Genomic DNA, 25,526 nt, shown 5'->3' with positions numbered 1-25,526 from the left:
CGTGCCGTCGGATTAGTGGCAAGCGTACAACCACAACGCACAACTGGTCCCACTCGCACTCGACACATTCTCATGCCAACAAAGAACAAATGGTATCCCATCCAGATTATCGCAAACCGACCGCCTCACATGCAGGTGCTTGGTAGCGCCCCCCTCGAACGCTTCCTCAGACCGCAGAGAATCCTTCTAGCACGCACACCCAGAGGCCTCGGGCACCTCCTGGGTCGGCTTCGAGACGTCGATTTCTAGCGTTAGCGGATCCCAGTGGCGAGTGCCTGGAAAGGTCGCAACGCGGATAAGGTTGAAACTGCTACCGCGGCGCTTGTTGTGATCAACCCGTCACTCTCCTATCGAGCTCCACAGCATGCTGTGCGCCTGTCTGTATCACCGCATCACACCCAGCAGAACAATCGCAGCTACTTATGCTTTTGGCGCGGGAGATAATGAGCGCTCACGCGGATGCAAACACCCGACTCATCCCAAGCCGGCCTCAGCTTCACTTCCTCGTCGCGATCATCCACTGTATCACAGCCTTTGGCCTCTCGACGCCTCGTCATGTCCATACTCAACCATCCTTCCTTCCACTAGCAACGGATGCGGATGCCTCCAGGGCACTTCTGCCTGCTTGGTGGTTGATGATGACAACAACACTGCACAGGTTGGCACACCGCCATGAGGATAAGGTTAGACAACTGCGGCTGCCCCATCAGGGTTCCCACCAAGGCGCCTTCGCCACCCGTTACGCAGAACAGAGACCATGGGGCCTCGACCTGCCTGATGGGTGGCGAAAACCACGCCAACACAGCTCATCACCTCGACTCATCCCCATCTTCTCACTCATCCCACACACCCTTCTACTTGCCAACCCCAACTCCAACTCTCGCCACTCACTCTGGTTTTCTGCGGCCGCGGCAGCCTCGGTGCTCCCACCCGGAAGCGCCATGGCAATCTTCTTGAACAGCGTCTTGACATTGTGACCGGCCTTTGCGCTCGTCTCAATGCTCATGATGTTGAGCTCCTTTGCGCGCTTCTCGAGCTCGTCCTGCGTCACTTGGCGCTTGTCATTCAGGTCCGTCTTGTTCCCGACAAGCACAATGATCACGTCGTCACCGCGCTCGTTGCGCACGTCGTCAACCCACCTGGTCGTGTTGAGGAAGGAGGTGCGGTCTGCGTCAGCTCGTCACCATGGAGTGCGCACTCGTGATATCGTACACGATGACCGCGACCGATGAATCTCGGATGTACGAGGGGATGAGAGATCGGAAACGTTCCTTCACGTGAGCATCTAAGCCAGTGCCTGGGCAATACACCACTCACCTGGCTGCGGAGCGAACACGCGGGTGGTCAGTACACGTCCGTTCCCTCCTCCTGTCGCGCAGCTCACCCGGCTGCGAGTTAGCTCGTGTTTGGTCGCGCCAACCCACCAGTGTCCCATAGTTGCAGCCGCACAGTGCGATCCTCGAGGTACATTGTCTTGGAGAGGAAGTCAATGCCTGTCATCAACCAGGACACGGACACCACGACGCACCGATCGTCGCCTGGTACGTGTTGTCGAACGTATCGTACATCTGCTGTTAGCCCAGCCTAGACCCGCCGTCGCCCCGTCGCCCCGTCGCCCCTCTCGCCCTTCGTCTCCATCTCGCCCCTAATCCTGGATTCCATTCGGAGCGCCGTCTATTCATCCCATCTCGCCCCCGATGATATATTTCCAACCCGGGCTGGGTGGGACGCCCGTGCATCTGCATCCGCAGCGCGCGGAGAAGGGGACTCACGAAACGCGTAATAAGTGACGTCTTTCCGACGCTCTGCTCTCCGAGGAAGACGAGCTTGAACTTCTTGAGCGGGCTTGAGGCCTGGAACTCGGCCCCGGAGGCTGGTGCTGACATGGTGGACGTGGAAGGGGAGGGTGGGATCGGCGAGAGAAGGGTGAAGGAGAGCGGACGATGCGGTGGTTCAATGGGGTTCGAATGGACGTTAAAGGTAACTGATGAGTGTAGAATGGATGAGTAATGGATCAGAGAGAGATTGATGTTGTTGAGCTGGGTTGGATCGAGTTGGCTGATGACATGTCCACCCTGGCCACCCTAATACCAACTAGATTGCCACGCGACAACTTCCCAGGGCAGAGGTGCATGGGTCCAGTGGCAAAAGGGGAAACCGGGTTTGCCTAATCAGGCAATCCATCCACGTGGTCCAACATCATCATGATCAAACAGCATATGCTACAAAAGACTGCAGACTGCACGTCTACAACTAGAATCTACATGGGTCGGCGCGGTGCCGGACTCGGCGTCCAGCTCATCGCACCACGATTCCCTCCACCCCATCCACTCCCCCTCTCCATCGCCGCCCCACGTGCACTCCCTCCGCTGCTCAACCCCATCCCGCTCCGCGGGGTCCTTCCGAGGCTACGGTCGAGGAGACTCCTCGCAGCAGGAGTGAGATTACCTTCGCGCCGAGGTGTGGCAGGTGGACCCATCTTGCCTCCGCTCGAACTGTCGCCGATACGCGTACGCGCGGCCGCCGCGCGCAAGGCAGACACTCCCGAGGGCTTCTGGTACGAGCGCGCCCGCTCAGACATCGCCTTGCTGGCCTTCGTGCCCAGCTTGCGACCAAGCTCGTCGCGGCTCTTCGGTTCGGGAAACTTGAACTTGGGCCCATCGAGGGGATCTGTTGAGCCGTCCAGCGCTCGAGGCGTCGCCAGTAGCGTACCGTACGTCATTAGTGGCGGCAGGTCCTCCGGGTCTGGGTCCGCCTCGTTCAGCAGCGCGTACTCCTCTCGCTCGCCAGTGATCGCTCGGTCCACCCAGGACTCGGCCACAGTGCTTCCTCTTATCGAGGGTGCCGAGCCGCTCTCCTCCTCTTCATCCGCGATACGCGTGTTCCGGTGCGAGATCGATGGCGGGTGCAGTGCTGACACCTTCGGTCGCTCCTGGTCGAACGGCTTAGCGTACGCGTCCGGTGGGAACATGAGACCGTTCATCGCCTGGGGTCAGCTGGGGTCCCCATAAAGTCATTTTAGTTTACCTTGTACGGCCACTGCTGCATCCGTCCGCCCGTGACGTCTGGTTCGTCGTCGCCCATCACGCCGCTCTCCAACTTGTCGCGGCGCGCTTTCTCTGCCATCCCTCGCCCTCGACCGTCACCTGAGCCGCTCGCGCTCTCATGATGTGGAACGATCGCGCCGTCTTCGGTGGAAACGAGCGCTGTTGGCGGGAGACCGGCCTTGACGAGAGCCTTGGATAGGGGATGTTCTGCGGGAAGCTCTTCCTCATGCAATGGTGGTGGCGGAAGAGCCGAAGCGGCTGATGCGTCGGTCGCCTTGATGAGTGCACCAGCTGAGCTCTTGGCGACGGCGGAGCTGGATTCAGGCGCCTTGCCCTTACCCTTCTCCGTCTTCTTCACCGCCTCTGCCTCGTCTTCCTTTGGCTTTGCCTCGATCATCTTGCGCTCCTTCCATGCTTCGCCTTCTGTCCGGTCGGTTCCTCCACTCCCCAACCCGGTAATCAAGCGACGGCCGTTCGCATCGACGCGCCACTCGCCGTTCGTCGCCGCGTCGAGGATCATCTTCCGGCGTTCCACGCCTTCAAGCCGGCGTCCTTCGGTCACACGCTCCACGTCGAACGCCCATGCGTTCTGGTCCTCCTTGCGCATCCGATTCTCCTCTTCCATGACATGCACGAAACTGGCGTTGTCCTCAGACGTGTAGTTGCGCTGGAAAGCGTCGAGACCCAAATCGTCGCGCACCGTCCGCTTCACCTTCTTGCGCGAGGGACCGGGCTCGAAATCATCCACCAAAGGTCGACGCACAGTTCCCGGTGTCTCCCATCCACGCGCACCGACTGGTGTCCGCCCGACATCGACAGGGCGGTTGATGCGCGGTGTGTCGTCAAACTGCTCCGATCGACCGGGTGAACGACCTTCCTCCTTGTCCTGTGCAAGCTTGGCGAGTTTGCGGATCGAGCTGCGGAGCTTGTCCGGGTCGTTGTCAGAAAGAGCGGAGAGGTAGTCATTCGTAGCATTCAGGTGAGGGAGGTTGGGAAAGAAGTCGCGCTGGATGATGTGGGACAGCGCCTCTGTGTACGAGTCTTCCTAAAGTCAGCTGGCTCTCATGTATCCAGAGCTCACGTCTAGAACTTGTTGCTGGTACAAGCTGCGCTGGCCTGTTTTCGGGCCCTCTATGAGTCGGGGTGCAGGCCCTGAGCGTTTGCGGAGGCCATCGTCATTGTACATGACGGGCGGGAAGGGTGGGATGGTGAGAGGATGATGGGAGGATGGTGAGAAGGAAGAGTTGGGTGGCAATTAGAGTTTATCCAAACGATCAAGCGACAAGCGATGACTCACTAAAGGGGGGATTGAATAGAGATCACGTCACCCACCTTCCCTCCCCCTCAAGTCGCCCACTTATGCCTACTCTTCCTACTCCTCTCCTCTCTATTCTCTCTTCTCTCTAACACTCACTTGCTGTAGCAACCGCCATGACCAAACGTGTCGTCCGCGTTGCACTCCTCATCTGCGACACTCCAGTGAGCTGACTGCACCCGATATGAGCTGACAACCAGCCCGACGTGGTCCAGAAGGACAACGGAACCTGTGAGTCACCTTCTGCCTGCTTGCGCCCAGCTGACGCCAGACTTTGAGATCTTCCGTCGCTGGCTCGAGGACGCCCTCAAGGCATACCCTGACGCCGATATCGCTACCAACACTCAACTCGTCCTCGACCCCTACAATGTTGTTGACAAGCTCGAGTTCCCCTCTTACGACCGCCTCCGAGTCGGCGCTCCGGATGCGTATGACGTTGTGATGCTCACCGGTTCCAAGCACACCGCGTACGACACCACCTCGCATTTTGGGCCACAGCTCATCGAGTGGATGCGCAACCTGGCCAACGCCCCAGACTTCCAGCATGTCAAGGTTATTGGTGTGTGTTACGGCCACCAGATCTTGTCGCTGGCACTCGGAGGCGAGTGCCAGCAGGGGACTAATGGCTGGGAAGTTGGAGTGTATGGGTGTGGCATGACCGAGGATGGTCGCTACTGGTGGTCCGACTCGGTTGTGCCCAACGGTGACTCGAAGATTGTGAGCTGAGAGAGTTGCGCTAGCTGATATCAGTACGTCGAGCAGATGCACAAGGACGTTGTCACCAAGGTGCCACCAGGGTGTGACCTTCTCCTCCGCTCGGACAAGTACCCCGTCCACTCGTTTGTCAAGAAGCACGCTGCTTCCACGCCCGAGAAGCCCCTCGCCCAGATCCTCACCATCCAGGGCCACCCCGAGTTCACACCTGGCATTGTCAGCGGCCTCGTCGAATTGCGCTCGTCAGCTGGCATCTTCAACACCGACGTGGCGGCCGAAGCGCGCAGACGTCTGGGTGGCAAGGATGGCACCGGTGGCGAGGGCGAGGGCCGTCTGGGCTGGGCGATCTGGCGCGTCATGCTCCAGGACCTCCCAGCCAAGTGAGCATCCTCGCGCCGTAGGTCGAGCAGCTGGCTGATGCAAAGTGTCGGCAACTACGTGACTGACGAGTCTCGCTATGCCTCTATTGACAAGCTGCTGGACCGAGAGGGCCCGCTGACCGATGGTTATGAGGGTGCTGAAGCAGTGGGTTGACCATCAATACTCATGCTGACCCACAGGCCAAGGAGTTCCTTCGCCGCAAATGCAAGATTCTTGTGATTGGCGCGGGCGGTCTGGGCTGCGAGATCCTCCAAGACCTCGCACTCACCGGCTTCGGCAACATTCACGTCATCGACATGGACACTATTGACATCTCGAACCTCAACCGCCAGTTCCTCTTCCGCGAGGCCGACGTTGGCAAGTCCAAGGCCGAGTGCGCAGCTGCATTCATTAACAAGCGCGTGCCCGGAGTTAAGGTGACGCCGCACCACAGCAAGATCCAGGACCACCCCGACTCGTTCTACATGCAATTCAACATCGTCATTGCTGGCCTTGACTCTGTGTCGGCTCGGCGCTGGATCAATGCCAAGCTGGTAGAGCTGGTCGATATGGAGAACCCTGAGAGTCTCAAGCCTCTGATTGACGGCGGCACCGAGGGCTTCAAAGGCCAGTCGCGCGTTATCCTTCCCACAATCTCGTCGTGCTACGAATGCTCACTCGACATTCACACGCCCCCCACCGCCTTTCCCATCTGCACCATCGCCAACACGCCCCGTCTGCCGGAGCACTGCATCGAGTGGGCGAGCGTTCTCGAGTGGCCACGACTCCGCAAGGACATCAAGCTGGACACGGACGATCCGGACCACATCCAGTGGCTGTACGACAAGGCGTCGACGCGCGCTGCGGCTTTCAACATTGAGGGCGTCACGTGGGCCCTCACGCAGGGCGTCGTCAAGAACATTATCCCAGCTATTGCGAGCACGAACGCGATCATTGCGGCGTCGTGCTGCAACGAGGCTTTCAAGATTGCCACGAGCTGTGCTCCGATGCTGAACAATTACATGCTTGTGGGTAACAGGTATGCGACACTCACTGACGTCAGTACAACGGCAACGACTCGCTGTACACGTTTACATGGGAGTACGAGAAGCGGCCTGACTGCCCCGTGTGCGGCGGTGAGAGCATGGAGGTCGAGGTCAAGCGCGAATGGACACTCGAGCAGCTCATGGAGTGGCTGTCGGTGCAGCAGAAGCTGTGAGTACACACACAGAAAGCGCGGCTGACGCCCAGGTTGGTGAAGCGCCCTGGGTTCATGTACTCTACAGGAGACCCACTGTTCATGTGGGGCCCGCCGCAGATCCACGAGCAGACCAAGGGCAACCTGCAGAAGCTCGTGTCCGATCTAGTGCCCGAAGGCGATGAGATCATTGTGACGGACCCCAACCTGCCGTTCCACCTCATGATCAAGGTGACGTATGCGTAGAGCGGTGAGGCGGGAGGCGCGCAGGGCCGGGACTAGGGCGCACGCAGCACGGACATGGCCTTGAGTCTCGGCCCTTTGCACCGTGCGGCCCGCACCGGTTTCAAGTAGATGAATTGCATGGGAGACAAAGGCGAGTTGTGCATGGCAGTATGATAGTGTGTTATAACTGTAGACAGGATGATAGAGAATGTACAGTAATAGAGAGAAGAGTGGATGAGTAAGGTTGGTGCAGCTGGCGCAGGCTGGGTTTGTACAGTGACTAGCGACAATTACGGAGGTCGGAGTCCGGGGTCTGGAGGTGTTGTGACCCACACGCGCCACAGCCATCGCGAGGAAAAACACCCCACTTGACAACGCCTCCCCAAACAACCGCCAGCACACACATTCAAACCAAACATTTCCCGTCCAAGCTCAACATCTTCTAACTCTCACGTCTCCTCTTTCTCCTCTTTGGCTCACTCGCAAGTATGCCTAAAGCGTTCAACAATGTGCAGTTGTTATCATTTCAAGCCATCTCTTTTGCACTTTTTGAGTTGGGCTTTGGCGGCTTTTCGCTTTGGACGAGTTGGAGTTCTCAGGGTTTCAGGTGTACCCCACAAACCCCGGATTGCCACCCACCCTATTGCACTCCTATAGACTTTGTAACTCGTCATATCATCATTCAAGTTGGTTGTCAACTTGCCTTCCATCCACTTCTTCACACAATAGACACTCCATCCTCATATCCAATCTTGACTTTAAGCCTCTGTGCGAAACCCCCTCTCCATCCTCATCCTTTGTGCACACCCAACTACATTTGTCCGCCAACAGCGACACGCGCCACGCGACCCGCCACTCGATGAAACGATGAGCGCTGTCGACATCTTCCCGAACCCGACCAGGGGGAGTCCTGGAGACTACCAGTCTGTGGTGCCCTCTGCGACACAGATCTTCCCCTCATCGACAGCGCCAAGCGGGAACCAAGTGAGCGGCGCGACGACGAACGGCGTGTACTACCTTGTTGTGAGTATCTCTGACTCATTCCGGCTGTGGAGGGTAGGCTTGGCAAAGCGCCCCTGTCCAGTGTGGATATGCGCCGTCTACTTCGCATCCCAGCCTCCAACACCGGTGATGCTCTTCTATCAGCGTGATTCTTACGGATCTTTCACCACAACCTCATGTCCCTGCTACCGGTACTGACACTCGCGCAGTTCCTCGGCATTCTCCTCGCCCTTATCGTCCTTGCCGGCGCCCTCACAATACGGAGCTATCGCTCACGAGCACGATATCGCACCCAGACCCAGCTGGCGATTGGGCGCGGCGATGCCCCGACCAATTGGTGGGGCGACGATGTGTGGGGCGTCCCGTGGGTCGGATGGACGCCGGTGCGCCCAAGGCGCGAACGACGGTGGATGCCGATCCCGGTGTTGTTTGACGCTGTTCCCGAGCCGGAGAAAGATGGCTTAAAGGAGGAAGATGTGGAGACGGAAGTTTGGGACGACATCCAGGTAAGCTACGTGGACCGGGCAAGCTGACCCAAGCCATTATCCGTCCAGTCCCTTCTGGCCCCCGAGCCCGAGCCCGAGCCCGCTTACCCAGCTCCGCTTCCCGAGCCGCCGGGCGGCCGCCTCCGCACCGCCAGGGTCGGCTTCAGACGGCACATTGGTCTTGATGTCATTCCCGCGCCACAGGACCCACCACGGCCCACCCCGCGCGCACCCGAGATCAACCGTTCCCTGTCCGACGGCGAGCCGGTGCGAATCGCCGTTATGGTGCAGATGCCCACCGAGTGCGACGTCGTGTCGGCGCTCAGCGACGACGACGAGATCGCTTGGCAGCCAGGCATGGAAATCGGTGTCTGGGAGGGCATAGTGGCCGGCGGGACGATGAGTATGAGCCGCGACGACAACGCGCCGAGTGAGTTTACGCAATACGTTCCGCCCGCCGGGCCACCTCCTAGCGACCTCCGTCCTTTCAACCCTTACGATCTCAACACTACCTCACATATGCCAAACACTTTGAACCGTTACGAACGTCCGTGCGCACTGTCCCTCGACACAGGTGACGCAGGGAGCGGGAGCACGTTATGGACGCCCGCCAAGGCTGTTCCTTCGTCCAGTGCCCTGTACCCCAGATCTGAACCGATGGAGCCCCCACCCGAGACGCTCCAGCCCCAGCAACCTCAGCCGGAAGCACAGCTCCCTCTAGGATATGTGGCCTCTTCACAGCCTGACGACGATTCAAAGAGGTAGCGGCCCGTGTTTGTCCCGTTATGCCAGCGGAACGTGCGAACCGAGCGCCTATTCACGACCAGGCCATTGCTTACGGAGAGAGATTTCTGTCATGCCCTTTACCCATTACACTTACGCTGCCATTACATAGACTGTAGCCGATACGATACAACTGTACTAGACGCCCGCCATGCACGTATGGTCCTACTCCTGCTCGGTTAGTTGTTGGGGTGCTCGCGATGTGGATGGCCCGGAGATGGCCGCATCGACAGAGTGGGGCAGCCGATTATACCCCACAACCTCCACCTCCACTTTGCCACCCAGCGTCTCGAAAGGCAGTAATCTCAAGTCGACATCGCTCCCTTCCATCCATCACTCCTCACTTTGATACCAGAATGCCCAAACCTCTACTTCTGGGAACAGTCACTCTCAACCCCTCCTCAACCCCATCATCTACCTCCTCACCCACCTCCTCAGAATGGACACCCATAACCGCCGCCTTCCTCGAGACCTTCGCCGACTCCCCCTCCTCCACCGATGCCGCTATCCTCCTCCGCTGTCTCCAGGAGCCGTCTCTAGCCGTCAAAATGGAATATCATTACCAAGGTCAAGTAGTTGTGCGCGTGGAGGTCATCCCAAACGACGGGCCGCGGAAGAACGCCGTGGCGAGGTTGAAGGCGCTGTTCGAGATTTTGGAGAGGGGATGGGATGGGGGTGGGGGACGGGTGCTGGCGCCGCCGGTGAGTGACTCCTGCCTCGCAGAGAGACGAGTTCCTCTCCTCTCCCCCTCCGTCCTCCTCCCCCAGCCCCCCATACAGGAGGACACTGATCCCAGCCCGAAGACATTGGGACGGGCATGCAGGCCCTCTATGCGTTGATTGATAATCCCCCAGAACCGAGCTTCGGCGCGCCGCAGTTCATACGTGATGAAGAAGTTTTCGAGGGGTTGCGGAACTACAGTAATCCTTATGGGGTGGAGACAACGTTGTATGCGTACCAGATTGTGAGTAGCGTGTTGGCATGTTGTTGTCTTCGTTCCAGCCATTCTGTTGCCGAGCTATTCTCGGGAGTGATCACGAATGAGCAGAGATTGGCCACCAGCAGTAGGGGTTAGGGCGCGGCCGAGCTGTGTGACCTTCCTCCGTCCTAGGCTAACCCCAGCGCTCCGTCGCCCGCATGCTCCAGATGGAGACGAACCCCGGCACCATGTTTGACCCCTCGTATTCGCGCTTCACCTCGGCCACAGGCGAGCAGTACTACGTCAACCTTAGCAACATGGACATCAAGCGCAAGCCGGCCGAGTTCTCACTCAACCGCGGCGGCATTCTCTGCGAGCAGATGGGAGTCGGCAAGACCCTCATGTGTCTTACGCTCATCCTGGTCTCGCTCAACCAGCACACATCCATCCCTGAGGGCATGGACGTGACCGAACTCATGAACGACGACGAGCTTCGTACTTACTCGACCGAAACCATGGCCACGTACAGAACTGCCATCGGGATCGGCGAAGACGAGGCACTTGAAGATCCAGAATGGTCCGAGGCGGAGCTCAAGGGCACCCCGTCTCTACAGTCCATGTGTGCTGATATTGTGTCGAAACTGTATCCGGGCGCATCACGGCTGGACGGTCTTTCTCCGAACGGCAAGCGTCTCCTCGAGCGGCCGCTCTTCTTCTATCGCTTTCCCCCGCCTGTTCGCCTTCCTCGTGGCGCCAAACTCGTGCGTCACATCCCTCCACAGAGGACGTACGTCGCCACCTCGACGCTTGTGATAGTGCCACCCATCCTGGTCAAGCAGTGGCTTGCTGAGGCTGAGAAGCACTTGTCCCCTGGCGCTCTACTCATCAAGGTCATTGAAGACGACAAAGAGGATCTGCCACCTGTCAAGGAACTGATGAAGTATGACGTGAGCTTTCCAGCCCGGACACATCTGACATCAGATCGTCCTGATGAGTGTCGACCGATTCCGGCGCGAGGGGCGTCACGAGGACGGCGAGCCGCCAACGACCCCTCTTATATCTGCCCGCTGGAAGCGCATCATCCTCGACGAGGGTAATAACGCGGCCAATGCCAAGAGCGACGCTGTACTCCTCGCCACGCAACTATCTATAGAGCGACGGTGGATCGTCAGTGGCAGTAAGCCTGTATTCGTACTCGTAGCTCACCCCAGCGCCTACTCAGTATCTTAAGCAGGGCACGGAATCGGCGGCTGAGGCATTCCTTCAGTCTGAAGGCATGTTGCGTGTCGATTCTGCAGCCGAGTCACGCTCATCCACCCCACTTGAACCGAACCATGTCACCACCAAGAAGGGTGGACTCAAGGGTACAAAGGGGTCCAAGTTCCGCCCTCCTTCCCCTGGCCACTGGACCAAGGCTGACGAGAGCGACCTTAACCGTTTAGGACACATGCTTAGCGGCTTCCTTGCATCAGAAATCTTCAACATTACCGACTTCAGGAAGTGGGTCAAGAAACCCCTCCGTGCCAAGGACGGACCAGGTTACGGCGCTGTTGAGCGTGTTCGCCAGCTCATGTCAGCAGTCATGGTCAAGCATCGTCCAGGTGTCATCGATGCAGAGGTCCCGCTTCCCGCAAGCGCAATGGCCGTGGAGCCGCTCCGGCTCTCTCACTGGCAGCGCCTCACGTACAATGCCCTCATGGGGCTGGTTTCCGCCAACGTTTACACCTCTGAAGGACAAGATCCCGACTACCTCCTGCACTCGAAGAACCTTGAATCGCTGAACCAGGTGGTCATCAACTTTCATCTTGCCCTGACCTGGTTTACGTCCACGGATATGGACCTCGAGGGCTCTATAAGACGTACTTCGGAGCACCTGGTGAAGAAGCGCGACAAGATGTCTTTAGAGCGCATTGCTGCCATCGAGAAGGCGATTGAGCACATTCGCGAAGCGGCGGAAACTCCGGGTTGGCGCGAGTGGATGGACAACGGTGCCGCGTCGCTTCCGTTCTCCGTGCCAACGCTGCCATTAGCTGTGGCCGAATCTTGGTCCGAGGCCCCCGACAACGAGCCACTCCTGGTGGACGCACACAGCCTTATCCAGATGCGTAAGCTCAACACACGCGGCACCATGCCGAACAAGTTGGCATTGAGCGGCTGGGATGAACGCGCGAAGAAGCCTCGCGCTCAGGCGTTCATGGAGGTGATGCAAAAGGCGGAGAAGCTGTGGCGCGATGGTGAGAGAGTGAAGGAACCTGACCTCTCGCATCACCGTGATGACAAGAAGGCGGCCGCCGACAAGCCAAATGCCCCGAAGGTGGCGCGGAACAGACATTACAAGGATCCAATCGACGCGCGCCTCGAGGCGGCGGAACGGAATGCAGCTCGTGTCACCAACGACCGCCTTCCTCGTCCGCTTCCGGCCACCATCACAGCCGTGTCCGTCTCGAACAAGATCAACTGGGTCGTGCGCGCCGTCCTCTCCGCACCTGCAGACGACAAGTTCCTGATTTTTGCGACATGGGAGGAGTCTGCGCATCTCAGCGAGGCGTTCAGCTTGACTGGCATTAAGAGCGTGTATGCTGGTGTCAAGGTCGACCGGAGCGCGCGCAACCGTGCCATTGTTGAGTTCAAACAGGGCGTGCCTGTGTGCATCCTGGACCTGAAGCTCGGAAGTCGAGGCCTCGATCTTACCGTCGCGAACCGCATGATTTTCCTGGGACCGGTGTGGAACCCGGACGTTCAGGCGCAGGCTGTGAAGGTGAGTCTGCAGCGGACGAGAGTTGCATTATGCTGACCACAGCGTATCCACCGTATAGGCCAGACGCGGCCGACGCGTATCGACATTCTCGTCACGGAGGGTACGTTCGAGGAGGGTATTGTGAGACGCGAGTCGTCACTCCGCTCCAACGAGGAGGAGAAGCGGTACTCGCGCATGTTGGTGGAGGTGAGTGGTGGAGCTGGATGGTCGGGTGGAGCTGACAGCAGCACCCGCGCTTCGTGCACCCCGAGAGCGCGGACGAATGCGGCTTCCCGATCTCGCTCGTGCCACCTGGCACGGCGAGTGCCATAGAAGAGGAGAAGTATGCCTCCATGCTGGCCGAGTTTGCTGGCAGAGCCAATGCAGCGAGGGAAAAGCCTATGGACGTGGATGGAGACGCAGGTCCGTCGACCCCAATGATGGAGCCCGACAATGACCCGAGCTCCGTCTCTACGGCGATCGTTACGCCATCGACCGCAGACATCGAGATGACGTACGGGAGCAATGTGAAGAAGCGCTCGGCAGACGGCTCACCGAAACCGAAGCCGCGCAAGCGCATTCGCTTCGCTGACGAGTAAGATCAGAGTCATGTGCTGTTGTATTTCAAAGTGTTGTACGCATGTAGTCTATGCCTCCTCAGTCATCATCCCCTCAATCTGCTGGCCAAGTCGACGCGCGGCGCTGTCGAGCATCGTCTCGAGGAGGACCTGGCTGGAAGGCTCGAGGCCCTCAAGCAGCGGGCCCAACTTGCCAACGTGGTTGATGAACACGTCGCCCGCGTCTGCCTTGGACACGGCGGAGATGAACACGCCCGCGGCTTCCACGACACCTTCCTCGCCCGTAACCCTCAGTGCGGCGGACAGGACAGCGAATCCCTCCTCCCACCGCTGCAGTCCAGCACAGCGGCGCAACAAAGCAGCAGCAGTGGGCGGGATGACGGGATCCGCCAAGCTGTGGATGCGGCGTCCGACCAGATCTTCGCGCCCACGTCGGTCGACCTGTCTTTCGCTCTCCATGAAGTCGATCCCCCGAACGCGCGCGTCCCTCTCTGACGCCTCGGTGAATCGCCGCACAGCGACCGCCATACGTCCCTGCCGAGCCTTCTTGAGGGCCGTGATACAACCCTCCTCCACTAATGTGCCGGCAATCTTGGGCCCAACGCCCACTTTACCGTCCTCGATGCCAGCATCCTTGGCCCCTCCTGCAGCGGCGAGGGCACCCCAGTGTCCGGCCGCGCAACTGGCCGCCATAACGACTGCTTGGCGCGGAGGTGCGAGGGCATGATCCCGCGCAATCTGGGCGAGGCGGTGCGCGAGGGAGGGATGTGAGCGGGCGAGGTCGTCGATTCGGCCCTGTGCGGCCTCGACACCGCGAGACATGACCAGGTTTGTGACCAGATCCGTGAGTTCGTCCTGCTCTCCTTCAAGAGGGGCACCGAGGAGGGCATGGGCGTGTAGCGCGACGGATTCCTTGTCGAGCGCCGGAGAGGTTAGGTAGTCCTTCAGGATTTTGCGGGCCAGCGCCGAGTTTTTTGCTGTACGCGCGCCGCGCGTGAGTGCGTGCACCATTGCCAACGTGGTCGCACCGTCGAGAGTATTTCGTTTGTTCCAGGCTACATAGATCCCCTCGGCAGGACGGAGCAAGCGCGCAGCCGCGAGCGCCTTGAGCATTCCAGGCACGATTGGAGCTGCGTGTTGTGCGCGCGCTAGGTCGCCTGCTAGGCGGCGAAGAGAGGCTTTCTCGGGACGCGAGAGGGACATGCGTAGGATCTGGCGGGGGGAGGGTGGGGCTGCGCGGTTCTCAGGGAGAGAGGTGTAGAATTGCAGCGCTGCTGTGGGGGAGAGCGCGTCATAGTACCAGTCGATGGTTGGGAGAGGCGGGAAGGCTTCGTCGGCCGCAAGGGCTAGGAGCGTACGGCCGGCCCACGCGACGTCTTGGGGACGCCTGCGGAGCGATGCACCGCGGGTGGCTGTGAGGACCAGTTCTAGGGCCGGGCCGGAGACGGCTGTACGCGACATGGTGGTTACCAGGTCATTTACGGCGGAATAGGCGCGCGAGTCCAGGCCCCAGTAGAGGGCGCAGCGGATGACGGCACTCTGAGCCAACAGAGTGGCAGGCTCGGCATGGGAGGCGGAAGTGCGGCCCATTGCGGCTGGGAGCTTGCCTAGTGAGACGGGGTAGTCGAGGAGTTTCAGGGCGTGTTCGGCGCGTCCGTGTTTGGAGAGGTGGAGGAGGATGGTGAGGGCTGGCCACCCGTCGTCTCTTGTCCAAGAAGCGGCATGTGCGAGCTGGTAATATACGTGGTCGAGGATGTCGACGTGAGCGTGTCCTGCTGCCATGACCGCGCGCGCGATTACGGCTAGAGACGCCGATGTTAATGGGGCGAGGGTGCGGCGGCGGAGAGAGGGTATGATCGCCCGATAAGCCTGGACGAGGAGACCTTGCCTCAGTACATCCCCCGGATGTTTGGGGAAGTGGGCCACTTCGACCAACAGAATTGATCGGAGGGCGGCTGGAGATGGAGAGCGGAGAAGGAGGTCAGCGACTAGGGTGTTGTGCTCCCCCTCGCCGTCGGTCTTGAGGGCGGTGTAGACGTCCCCGATCCTCGGGAGGAGGGATTGGAGATGCGCTCCGAATAGAGGACTCTGCCTGAGGGCGCGGTACGCTGCTGAGGGGGAGAGGAGTGCGCCACCAGAGAGGGAGGAGAGGAGGTCGGCGTCATCCGCGAAGGGTTGCTCGTGGTCTGGCTCGTGGCGAGGCCCTCGGTCGGCGTGCGGGTCCATGCCCAGGATGTCGAGGGTAACTTTGGAGCTGGAGGGGACGGGGAGTTGGTTTGCATGTGCGCGTGAAAGGAAGGGAAGGCTGTACGCCTCGTCAAGCACCCATTCCACTGGGGCTGGGCGGGACGAGAGCGGGCGAACTCCCCGGCGGCCCGCAAGGCGCAGTAGCGTCCGAGGGTGTAGTCTACGTGAGCTCGCAGTCAACAATAAGCTCACCTTGACATTCCCGCGCTCGCTTGAGGAGAGATGAAAGAGTGAAAGGAGATGTTCTTGTCTCGGATGGCGGCGACTTTTGCTATCCGATTTTCAGGCACCAATGGTGGAGGTGTATCTCAACTTTTGCCACCAAACTCAACATCACCCAGAACATCTTCAATGGTGAGCTGGCAAGAGCTGGCCAGAGTAGAGTAGCTGACACCAGCCGCGCGCAACCAAAACATCATCACGCAGACACGAGTCGGCCGTCGCGCTGCCCAAGCGCGCGTTCGCGGCGCCAACTGCTTCGGAGAAGGTGTTGCCTGGTGCTAACCCCTTTGCGACGGTGAGTTCCTACTTGCACGCAACCGTAATTCAATTAATTGAATTAGCAGCTGACCGCTTGATGGACAGCTGACTCCAGATTGCGGAACCAGCCCCAACAAAGCCGGCCAAGGTAAAGGAACCGGTGTTTTACGGCTCGATTGCTGCTGGTGCAGCCGCGCATCCCTACTCGCGCTCCCATTTTCGCCGGGAGAAGCGTAAGGCCAAGTCTGCGGTCGCGTTGGGTGGGGGACTGGGATCGGTCGCTCTCGCACTTGGAGAGGTTGCTGGTGATGAGCCGGTGGACAAGGTGGAAAAAGGAAAGGCGAAGAGCAAGAAGGAGGTGATGGAGGACGTTGTCCGGCGACGGGAGGAGGAGGCGCGGAGAAAGGCGGAGGAGGGCAAGATTGGCGAGGGGGCGGGACATGGGCTCAAGGAGAAGGCGCGGAGGAAGCAGATGTAAGTCGCAAACGGGCATCGGCAAGGATGGCGGATGAAGGGCAGGAGAGCGGGCGAGAACGGCGAGACAGAGGAGGGCAGCCCAACTGGAGGGAAGGTTGCTTCGAGGAACATGCTGACCCAAGCTCGGCCAACGCACAGCGCATCCCGGCAGTCATGGCACACCCCGCATTCAAGGCCAACCCGTGGGCTACGATTCGCGAGCACGCCTCCAACTCGCTTGCTGAGGCTCAGGCTGTCAAGGACGTCGCGGAGCGCAAGAAGGCGACGGCAGCGCAGCAGGAGCGGGACAAGGTGCGCGTGCCTGCTAGCATGAAGGGTATGGAGATTGAGTAGACGTGCCAGAGGGTTGGGATATCTCACATAGACAAATGTAATCATACGCATCTGGTCGTCGGAGTGGACTTGGGAAGGGGCATTCTCCATGAGCGTGGGTTGAGGATGAGAGAGTGGGGCAGCCCAGCGCTAATCTACTCCCCGACAAGTGTTCGAATCCCACCGTCAGTCATAATCGACTTTTGTTGTGTTGTTCCCTTTCCCCACCCCGGAAGCAAATGGCATGACGATGACAGTCACTCCCCCTCGAAGCGTCACCCAACACACCTTCCTCGCCATCAACGAGCCATCCACAAACCCATCATGAGGACACATCTCCTCCTACTCCCGGCGGCACTCGCCGCCACTCAGGTGTACCTCTTCCCTGCTCCGGAGGGGCAGCATGCGCCGATGCTCAACGCCGAGCAGGCAAGCGCGGTCATGTCGCACCACCTCGGCGGTGACATTTCGGCACAGGACACGCCCAAGGACGAGGGCATGTGGGCGCACCTCGTCAGCCTGTGGGACAACGGAGAGAAGCGACCTCGCGTGGTTATCCTCGAGGGCGGACATGCGCAGGGTGAGTTGATCGCAGGATCGCAGGCTGCATGCCAGGAGAGGTCCCCTTGTAACGCGTCCATCGCCTCCACTTGCATCGCATGATCGGCGAATTGGCGTTGACGCTGACTTGCAGACGTGCTCCCTGCGTCGCTCCCGTCGCCATCGTTCTACATCGCGGACGACGCAGAGTCTGTCCTCGAGCCGTTCAAGACGGCGGCCGCTGAGGCGCTGGAACGCGTCTCCCAGCTCCCCATCGTCAAGCACCTTCTCGACACCCTCGACCTCGCTACCAGCAGTACGTTTACTCTGATCAGGCTCAAAACTCTGCTAACATCCAGAGGCGGGCCAGACGCTCTCGCGCGAGCTGTCGGCACTCGTTGCGCTGGCTGACTCGTTGTGGTCGTTCACGAGCGCAGGGTGGGACGCCGTGTGCATCCGCCTCGACAATGCGGTCGAGGGCTCGGAGCTGTGGAATACCGCTAGCCGTGGCGTGCAGGCCGGTCTGAAGAGCATGACGCAGCCTGACTCACCGCCTCTTCTCGTGATCGTCAAGGACGCACAGCCTCGGTTCCACTACGCGCGCCAGATTGAGGAGCCCGTCGAGGTCGCCAAGAACAAGAGCCAGACCAAGCCCAAGTCCAAGGGCACCGACTACTCGGCGCCGTTTGTCCTCCTCACTGGCACTTCTATCCTGCTGATCCTCTTTGTGATTGGTGGAGTGGCGCTCCTCTTCAGCATCGGGGAGGAGTCGCTGCCATCCACGCTCAACCTCAGTGTGGGCGGGCGGAAGCACGACTAGACTAGTAACACGTAGCAGTACAACGGTGGATGCACAATATAGCGGAAACAGAGAATGAGAGGGTGGATGGACCGAGGCGGATGACCCAGACTTGACGAGTCGCCGGATGTCAACAAGCCTATTCCTTCTCTTTGCGAAGCTCCTTAATGACGGCCTGGAGTCAACACAGTCTAGTTGTCACCTACCGCAAGCGTGTCTGGGTTCGCACCCTGCTCGATCATGCCAACGCAGATGGAGAGCGTTTGCTTGTCGAGGCCTAGGGTTAGCACGGTGGCGGAATTCGGCGGTAGGCGTGACGCGTCGCGCGTCGTCAACACACCAGTCTGTAGGAGCTGCGACAGGTCGTGCAATGCTGTCATCAATACTTTCCCTCAGGCGCTACGCACTGTCCAAGGCCTCGCGTGCGTTCTGGAGGCGATCGTCTGGCATGATGCTCGGTACAAGTTGATGGTTGATGGTTGATTGTTGATGTTGTGAGTGAAGTGTGGGCGGAAGTAACTTGCATTCAAGACAGGGATGACGAGTGGCCAGGCTTCTCCATCTCGTTCTTCTCTTTGGACATCAACCGCAACAAATATCCTCATCACCACCTTTCTCATCTCCTTCTGCATTCGCCACCATCCTCGAGCATGCCATGCTTGCAGCCCATGACCTAGCAGCAATCCTGCCCTTCGTCATTGCCGTCGCCATCGCCTTCATCGTCAGCGTAACCGCAAAGCTGAACAAGATGGGTCTGTTCTCGGCGCCCCTAGCCCTGGCCTCCCCTTCCCCCTCCGCTTCTCGCCATGCCGACCGTGAACCAAGAATCCCCAACGACCCAGGAGACCACTTTCCAGGCATGGTAAACCTAAGCGGCACGCTATGCTACATGAACAGCGTACTCCAAGCTTTCGCATCCCTCCCTACTCTGACAGGATACCTATCACGCGTGATTGGAGCCGCAGAGTCCGTCGACATCCCCACCCCAGTCTGCGATGCACTCTACGACATCCTGGCAGACTTGAATACCGGTCATGCAAAGCACCCGGCCCCGCTCAGGCCACATGTTCTCCTCGCCGCCCTCTCGCCTCTTCCACAAATTCGCCGCCTCCTCGCCACACGAGAGCAGCAGGACGCTCACGAACTGTTTGTGGTCCTGGCCGAGGCCGTGTCGGACGAAGCGGCAAAGGCTGCCAAAGAGGTTGCGCGGGTGCGCGGTGGACTCAATGTCGCCCTCGAGCTCCTTCCGAACTCCTTAGCCCCCTCACTCGCGTCCTCGCGCGCGGCATCACCAGCCCCGAGCGCCGCACCCTCTATCCCACCAAGACCTTATCCGCCCCCGAAGCGGAATGATGCGCTCTCGGTCCCGTGGGAAGGTCTGCTGGCGCGGAGGAGGATATGCGCGCGCTGCGGATACTCTGACGTCGTGCGCATGGACACGCTCGGTGGTATGGAGCTGTCGGTACCAAGATCGGTGAGTGTTGTTCGCCTCGCTTCGCCACCGTCGTTATCTGCGGGTGAGCGCTTTCCCGCTCCAATCCAGGCATATGCTTCCCTCTCGGCTCACTTCACTCCCTCCTCTGCATTGGCCCGCGCTGACGCCAGGGCGAAGTGACACTCGACGACTGCATCTCCGAGTACCTGGCGCCCGAACCGCTATCAGACGTCACCTGCGACATGTGCACGACCCGCGCAACGGCGCTCAAGTACGCCGAGCGTGCCGAACGACTAGAGGGGAAGAAGAGCCGTGCGCACGCGGCCAAGGTCGCCTCCCGGTTACGCGCAATGGTCGAGGCCGGCGTGGTGGGCAACGAGGGCGGCGCACCCAAGGACGTGAGGTGGGAAGTGGTACGCACAGAATGTCTGCGCGAAACGGCAGTCACACGCGCTCCCCAGACATTGCGCTTCCACTTTGTACGCTCCGAGTACACGCCGTACGGGCAATTGTTGAAGAAGACGGCGCGCGTAGCCTACCCACTCATGTTCGACCTTGGGCCATACATGGCGCGCGGCGTGTGGGAGCCGAAAGCGGCTCTCGGGAGCGTCGCGGCGGCTCTTGCGGGACGAGGGGGAAGTGGGGTTGGGGGCATTGGCGAACGGCCGCGCGCGCTGTATCGCCTCCAATCGGCCATCCTGCACTACGGGTACGCGCACAGTTCGGGTCACTTTGTCGCAATTCGGCGGAAGCCCGGCGCACCCCTCGGCGTTCCGGGCAAGGGGTGGCTGCGGATCTCGGATGCCGACGTCGACGAAGTCGGCACCGACGAGCTCGCGTCGAGCGCGGCACAGGTGTTCATGCTCTTCTATGAGCGGGTCGACTTGCCCAAGCGGAAGAAGATTGAGCCAGCGACTGAACCCGAGGATTGGCAGGGGATAGCACTTGAGCCTGTTAATGGTGATCGGGGGGACGTGGATGATGTGTACGATGAGCCAAGATTCACGACAAACGACGGATACATCGACTCTGGGCCCAGGTCTTTCGCGGGACTAGGGACACCTCTGGCGCGCGCGAGCGTCGATTCATTAGGCGTTGGGATCGCGCGCATGCGGACCAAGTAGCCAGTAGAGCATGCAGAGTCTACCTCGTAACATCCCCCGCGGCTCTCCAATCGCGTGATGGAAGCAACAACCAGAGCAATCCAGTAGCCAACCTCGCCGCTCCCGAATGAGGTCGCCACCCACATCACTCCGGAGCTCAGGTGAGCAACGCGCGTACGAGCACTGTTCCGCGCACTGGCAGTGTCCTGGATGCACAAGTCTACGGGTCTATTCGACAGAGCCTCCACCGATCAGCGTGTTCCCACCAGTCGCAAGCGTCCGGCTACGGGGCCATAATCAATGGGAAGAGGTCCGGCCCAACCATCTCCTCAATATCCTCGAACGTGGCAAAGCCTACTTGGCGCTCGACGCGGTTCCTGGCCGCTTGCGGAGAAAAGTATCCTTCCGCGAGGAGCGCTCGGAGTTCCTTGTCGAGCAGTCTAACGAGCCGACGACGGTCGCGAGGCGTCATGACGCTGCGCCGGCCCAAACTTGCCAGGGGGGAGGGAGTGTCGTCTCTGTCTCCAACGAAGATGTACGTGTTCTCAGACGACGCACTCACAATGAACTGGACGACCTGACCGGCGAGATAAGGCAAGAGCGCGCGCCATGCCTCGACGGCCGGCGCACCAGCCCTATTCAGCCTTGGAATGTGGTCGTGTCCACCACTAGCGAGGGTGAGGAAGAGGTAGACCACGTATCCCGATGGTCCGGGGCCTCCATCGAACGTTCCTAGTGGGGTTGGTGGACGGTTCCGCGAATGACGGAGGTTGATGAACACGTCTCCCCCGCCGTATGGGATGCTTCCACGGAGCACAGGCCGAATGTCGCATGTCAGGTCGTGGAAGTGGACGGTATTTACTTTGGCATTCGGGAGGAGGAAGCGTTCACGACGAGCGAGCATGTAGTCGAGTTCACGGACCGAGTTGTGGACCCTAACCAACTCGAGAGAGGGGAGGCGGGACAGCAGACTTCCAACTTCCCGGATGAGGAGTTGCCATTTGGCGCCGTATTGGATGTCGAGGATTCGGGTGTAGGATGAGGTCGCCCGCCAGCCCGGTACGAGATCGGGGTATTGAGGGACAAAGGGGACGCCGGCGGGTTGTGGTTCCAGGTTCTCGTCTGTGATTGTTACGTGTTGCGATAGGAGAGTATAGGATAGTAGGCAGAGACGGCTGGTTGTGAGGCGGAATGCTTGGAGGGTCTGCGTGTCGCTGTGTCGTAAGATTGCTTCGACGATGTGCGGATGGCGCGAGAATTCGATTCGTGGGGGGCGAGGATGACGGCGGACTAACGCTTTGAAGGTGGTTGTCGTGGCTTGGGCTAAGTAGACAATGTCGATGGGGGGTTGACCGGAGGAAGAGAGAAGAAGAAGGATGGGGAGGAAGACAAGGAAGAGGAAGAGGACCTCGCGGAAAACCCAACTGAGGGTGTCGAGCATCTTGGATGGGGCGCAGAGAACGGGTGACGACGGATCCAGGGGAGGATGCCAACAGAACACTGGATGTCAACACACACGAGGAATGTGTGTGGCAGAATGAGACGAACTCAAGCGTCTCACAGGTGAGATGTGGAAGTGGAAGAAGTAACAAATCGAGAAGGTGATGGGGATGAAGATGTTTCTTATACTAGCCGTCACCCCGCCGATCTAATGACCATGCTGATCAGTGGAGCCAGTGCAAGGCAAGTCAGTAACAGAGAAGGTGAACAGGAAAGCGGTCGTGGGAGAGTGGCACTGAGGACCTACTGCATATAAACCTACTGTACCACTGTAGTCCCTTCATGGCTCGAGTTTGGCGAAAGACAGACTGATCAGACGGCACCCACTGGATCTGAACACTGTGCCGCGCCACGCAGCACGCAGGGGCATAGTAGAACGCCATCGTGTGAGGGGCACACAATCCACCAGGTTGCCAACTTGCCGGAGGGCCACAGGCCAGACCTGATCAAAACACTGGCGCAAGGGTCACATTTTGTCGTAAACCAGGCCACTTAGCTCAGCTGGTTAGAGCGCATGCTTAACACGTGAATACGATTTACGCATGAGGTCGGCGGTTCGATCCCGCCAGAGGTCATATCTTTTGCTTGCCTGCCCCAGCAATCGTTTGTTGACGACGGTGAGGAGCCGAGTTCGGATGACGAAGACGCAAGTTTGGCCGATGTTAGGCAGGTAAGGCACTGGAGCAGAGCTCGGCGGAGTTAGGAATGGTTTGTTAGATGAGCATGAACACCAGCGCAAGAACGTGTCGGCAGCTGGGGGCTGAGGAAATCGCGCAATGCGTACGCCAAGTCGACACTTTCTGACGAGCTATTGAGCCTGCTCGCGGTCATGGGAGCTGGAATGCTGACATGAGCTAGGAATGTACAGTCTATGGGGAAGTATGGAGAGTGGAGTGCTAAGATGCCGAGTCATTTTGACACAGTTCCGCGTATCTCGCTTAATTAATCCTCGGGATACAGTCCGCCGTTATCCCCGTTTCCGGCAGCTTGGACCTGGAAGTCTTCCCACCCGGTCATTTTCTACCTACCCCTGCCTGTAGACTCCAATCTCAAGGCCGCTGAACGGCCATCGCTTCCTGTTATCGCTCCGTCCACGTCTTCTTGATCTCATGAGCACACGTCTTACACGTTCTGCGTCGCGGCAGTCCCATCGCTCGAACTTTTCCATCATCTCCGACGCCGCGCCGTCCACCACAGGCTTCTCTACACCACTCCCCGATACGCAGACCCATGACGAGCAGCTCACCAAGCTCACACCTGTCCAGTCTGCCGATCATGGCAATGCGGCGGACGACATAGGCCCACCGCCAGATGGGGGTCTCGAAGCATGGCTCTGCGTCCTCTCGGCCATGTTCCTCCCCTTCTGCATCTTCGGCTTCAGTAAGCCCAATCGCTAGAGGAGACTGACCTCAGTCATGGCCTTTGGGCAATTGCAAGACTACTATCTCGAGCACCAGCTTAAGGGGTATGACAAAGCGACAGTGGCGTGGCTGGGTTCGATTGTGAGCTTTGCCGAGTTCTCGCTCGCCATCTTCTCCGGCCGCTTCTTCGATATCCATGGCGCACGCCTGCTTGTGTCGGCCTGCACTGTTCTCACCTTTGTCGCGATCGTCGGCCTTGCTTGTGAGTTCTGGCTGGAGTTTTCATTCGGCTTCGTCCCAGCCTCCGGGGATTGCCGGTGTTTACCGGTGTTTTCCACCGCTTGAGCGGGCAACTGTTTGGCTCTGAGGCCAGCAGACTAGATATTTTCGCTGACACCAGTCTCGACCAAGTACTGGCACTTCCTCCTGTCGTTCCTCGCGTTCGGTGTCGCCGGATCATTGGCGTACGCGCCCTCCGGCGCCGTCGTCGCGCACTGGTTCCTCCGTCGCCGCTCGACAGCAATCGGCATCGTCATCTGTGGCTCGGGCATCGGCGGCATCATTTACCCGTTCATGCTCGACAAGCTCTTCCAGCGGCTCTCATATCGCAACACAATGCTCATCATCGGAGGATTCAACTTTGTCCTCATGCTTCCAGCGTGCTTCTTCATGCGTGGTCGCCTCCCTCCTCGGACCCCGCCGCCCTGGCGCGACGTCCGTAGGCCATGGTCAGAGCCACCATATGTCTTCCTTGTCCTGGGTGCCATGCTGTACGGCATGAAGTGAGTCCCCTTCCAAGATTGTGTTAACGGATAGCATCATGTCCCCGACCTTTGCTTCCCTGACGTATGCACAGAACAACCGGCTTCCGGACAACATCTCGGTTTACTCGGTCGCGATTTTGCAGGCGGGTTCCGTCGTTGGCCGCCTCGGCTCCGGTGTGCTTGCCGACGCTATCGGCGTGATGAAGGTCTGGTGCTCGCTTGGCATCGCTAGCGCAATCGTCATGATCGCGCTTTGGGTGCCACCAGTTGGACCTGCGCCTGCGATCATTGGACTAATCCTTTGGGGGGTGCTCAACGGCGCGTGGTTTACGCTCGCAGGCAGTGCGACGGCGGCTGTCTCGCCACTCGAGGAGACTGGGATGCGCTTCGGAATGCTCATTACGTGTCTCGCGGTACCTTCGCTTGTGGGCCCCGTCATTTCCGGTAGTGAGTCGGCAGTCCCTGCGCTTGGTCAAGCAGCAGCGCTCCGAGCGTTCGGGTGCCTCGCCCCGCGCTCTTAGCGACTGCTCCGTTAGAGTTTGCAACGTAGCTGACAACAGCGCTCATCACTGCGGCCAACGACAAGTTTACTTACGCCGGGATCTTCATTGGCGTCATGTTCCTGGTCTCGGGCATTGTGTCGAACGGCGTTCCGGTGTGGGGCTGGTATCGCCGACGCGCACAGGTCAGCGAAGAGAAGACTGCTGAGGAGGCATCCCGTGAGTGCGAGGCGGGCAGTACCCTGGACGAGAAGGGGATGGGTATGGAGACCAAGTAGTGGGGCAAAGAGACGTAGGACACCAAGTGGAGATCAGAAGTACGAACATGTTGTTTGGATAATGGAGACTATAGAAATACCCTAGACCTTTTGAATCTTGCATGCACAACAATGTATCGTTTAGATCTGCCGACCATCTAGAATCAGATCATCACAAGAACAGGTGACACTCTGTCTCATGTTACTTTTTAACTTTTAACAACGCACCGACCACCACTGACTACCTGTTTACCTTTTTTTACCTGTTGACCTACCACCAATACCTGCGACTCGACGCGAATGACCTTGCGCGCACTGACCACCAAAGCACCCCTTCATCCTGGGAGGGGGTTGGGGTACTGCCCATCAAGTCTTGCTCATCACTTTG

General features: G+C 59.3%; 11 protein-coding genes across 11 annotated transcripts; 7 read left to right on the top strand and 4 right to left on the bottom strand.

Annotated features, from left to right (window-relative positions):
* Nucleotides 1-186: 186 nt before the first annotated feature.
* ryh1 (uncharacterized protein) lies at nt 187-1,886 on the bottom strand (the record flags this gene model as incomplete). Its single annotated transcript, XM_060597062.1, has 7 exons — nt 187-245; nt 892-1,167; nt 1,199-1,271; nt 1,318-1,321; nt 1,425-1,473; nt 1,529-1,568; nt 1,773-1,886. The coding sequence occupies 7 exons, from the start codon at nt 1,884-1,886 to the stop codon at nt 187-189; spliced, it is 615 nt and encodes a 204-aa protein (XP_060453993.1).
* Nucleotides 1,887-2,260: 374 nt separating this feature from the next.
* Nucleotides 2,261-4,233, bottom strand: CcaverHIS019_0200880 (uncharacterized protein; the record flags this gene model as incomplete). The annotated part of the gene is made up of 3 exons (XM_060597061.1): nt 2,261-2,986; nt 3,028-4,092; nt 4,129-4,233. 3 exons carry the CDS (start codon nt 4,231-4,233, stop codon nt 2,261-2,263), a joined length of 1,896 nt encoding a protein of 631 aa, XP_060453992.1.
* Nucleotides 4,234-4,478: 245 nt separating this feature from the next.
* Nucleotides 4,479-6,880, top strand: uba3 (uncharacterized protein; the record flags this gene model as incomplete). The annotated part of the gene is made up of 8 exons (XM_060597060.1): nt 4,479-4,526; nt 4,563-4,593; nt 4,634-5,079; nt 5,113-5,456; nt 5,502-5,601; nt 5,637-6,464; nt 6,500-6,651; nt 6,688-6,880. The coding sequence occupies 8 exons, from the start codon at nt 4,479-4,481 to the stop codon at nt 6,878-6,880; spliced, it is 2,142 nt and encodes a 713-aa protein (XP_060453991.1).
* An 846-nt stretch (nt 6,881-7,726) lies between these two features.
* Nucleotides 7,727-9,111, top strand: CcaverHIS019_0200860 (uncharacterized protein; the record flags this gene model as incomplete). The annotated part of the gene is made up of 3 exons (XM_060597059.1): nt 7,727-7,882; nt 8,071-8,367; nt 8,401-9,111. 3 exons carry the CDS (start codon nt 7,727-7,729, stop codon nt 9,109-9,111), a joined length of 1,164 nt encoding a protein of 387 aa, XP_060453990.1.
* A 566-nt stretch (nt 9,112-9,677) lies between these two features.
* On the top strand, nt 9,678-13,384 carry CcaverHIS019_0200850 (uncharacterized protein; the record flags this gene model as incomplete). Its single annotated transcript, XM_060597058.1, has 7 exons — nt 9,678-9,830; nt 9,926-10,093; nt 10,252-10,995; nt 11,030-11,225; nt 11,260-12,806; nt 12,849-12,992; nt 13,034-13,384. 7 exons carry the CDS (start codon nt 9,678-9,680, stop codon nt 13,382-13,384), a joined length of 3,303 nt encoding a protein of 1,100 aa, XP_060453989.1.
* Nucleotides 13,385-13,432: 48 nt separating this feature from the next.
* Nucleotides 13,433-15,589, bottom strand: CcaverHIS019_0200840 (uncharacterized protein; the record flags this gene model as incomplete). Its single annotated transcript, XM_060597057.1, has 1 exon — nt 13,433-15,589. The coding sequence occupies one exon, from the start codon at nt 15,587-15,589 to the stop codon at nt 13,433-13,435; it is 2,157 nt and encodes a 718-aa protein (XP_060453988.1).
* Nucleotides 15,590-15,961: 372 nt separating this feature from the next.
* Nucleotides 15,962-16,900, top strand: CcaverHIS019_0200830 (uncharacterized protein; the record flags this gene model as incomplete). Its single annotated transcript, XM_060597055.1, has 4 exons — nt 15,962-15,964; nt 16,008-16,127; nt 16,206-16,564; nt 16,690-16,900. The coding sequence occupies 4 exons, from the start codon at nt 15,962-15,964 to the stop codon at nt 16,898-16,900; spliced, it is 693 nt and encodes a 230-aa protein (XP_060453987.1).
* Nucleotides 16,901-17,203: 303 nt separating this feature from the next.
* Nucleotides 17,204-18,239, top strand: CcaverHIS019_0200820 (uncharacterized protein; the record flags this gene model as incomplete). The annotated part of the gene is made up of 3 exons (XM_060597054.1): nt 17,204-17,459; nt 17,574-17,735; nt 17,779-18,239. 3 exons carry the CDS (start codon nt 17,204-17,206, stop codon nt 18,237-18,239), a joined length of 879 nt encoding a protein of 292 aa, XP_060453986.1.
* A 634-nt stretch (nt 18,240-18,873) lies between these two features.
* UBP1 (uncharacterized protein) lies at nt 18,874-20,777 on the top strand (the record flags this gene model as incomplete). Its single annotated transcript, XM_060597053.1, has 2 exons — nt 18,874-19,692; nt 19,824-20,777. The coding sequence occupies 2 exons, from the start codon at nt 18,874-18,876 to the stop codon at nt 20,775-20,777; spliced, it is 1,773 nt and encodes a 590-aa protein (XP_060453985.1).
* Nucleotides 20,778-21,039: 262 nt separating this feature from the next.
* CcaverHIS019_0200800 (uncharacterized protein) lies at nt 21,040-21,660 on the bottom strand (the record flags this gene model as incomplete). The annotated part of the gene is made up of 1 exon (XM_060597052.1): nt 21,040-21,660. One exon carries the CDS (start codon nt 21,658-21,660, stop codon nt 21,040-21,042), a length of 621 nt encoding a protein of 206 aa, XP_060453984.1.
* A 1,705-nt stretch (nt 21,661-23,365) lies between these two features.
* On the top strand, nt 23,366-25,159 carry CcaverHIS019_0200790 (uncharacterized protein; the record flags this gene model as incomplete). Its single annotated transcript, XM_060597051.1, has 5 exons — nt 23,366-23,636; nt 23,670-23,879; nt 24,018-24,399; nt 24,434-24,828; nt 24,942-25,159. The coding sequence occupies 5 exons, from the start codon at nt 23,366-23,368 to the stop codon at nt 25,157-25,159; spliced, it is 1,476 nt and encodes a 491-aa protein (XP_060453983.1).
* Nucleotides 25,160-25,526: the final 367 nt, after the last annotated feature.

This window comes from Cutaneotrichosporon cavernicola, assembly GCF_030864355.1.
Source record: "Cutaneotrichosporon cavernicola HIS019 DNA, chromosome: 2".
In the NCBI taxonomy this organism is placed as follows: domain Eukaryota; kingdom Fungi; phylum Basidiomycota; class Tremellomycetes; order Trichosporonales; family Trichosporonaceae; genus Cutaneotrichosporon; species Cutaneotrichosporon cavernicola.
The sequence above is the reverse complement of the archived record's forward strand: the minus strand, read 5'-3'. Positions and strand labels throughout refer to the sequence as shown.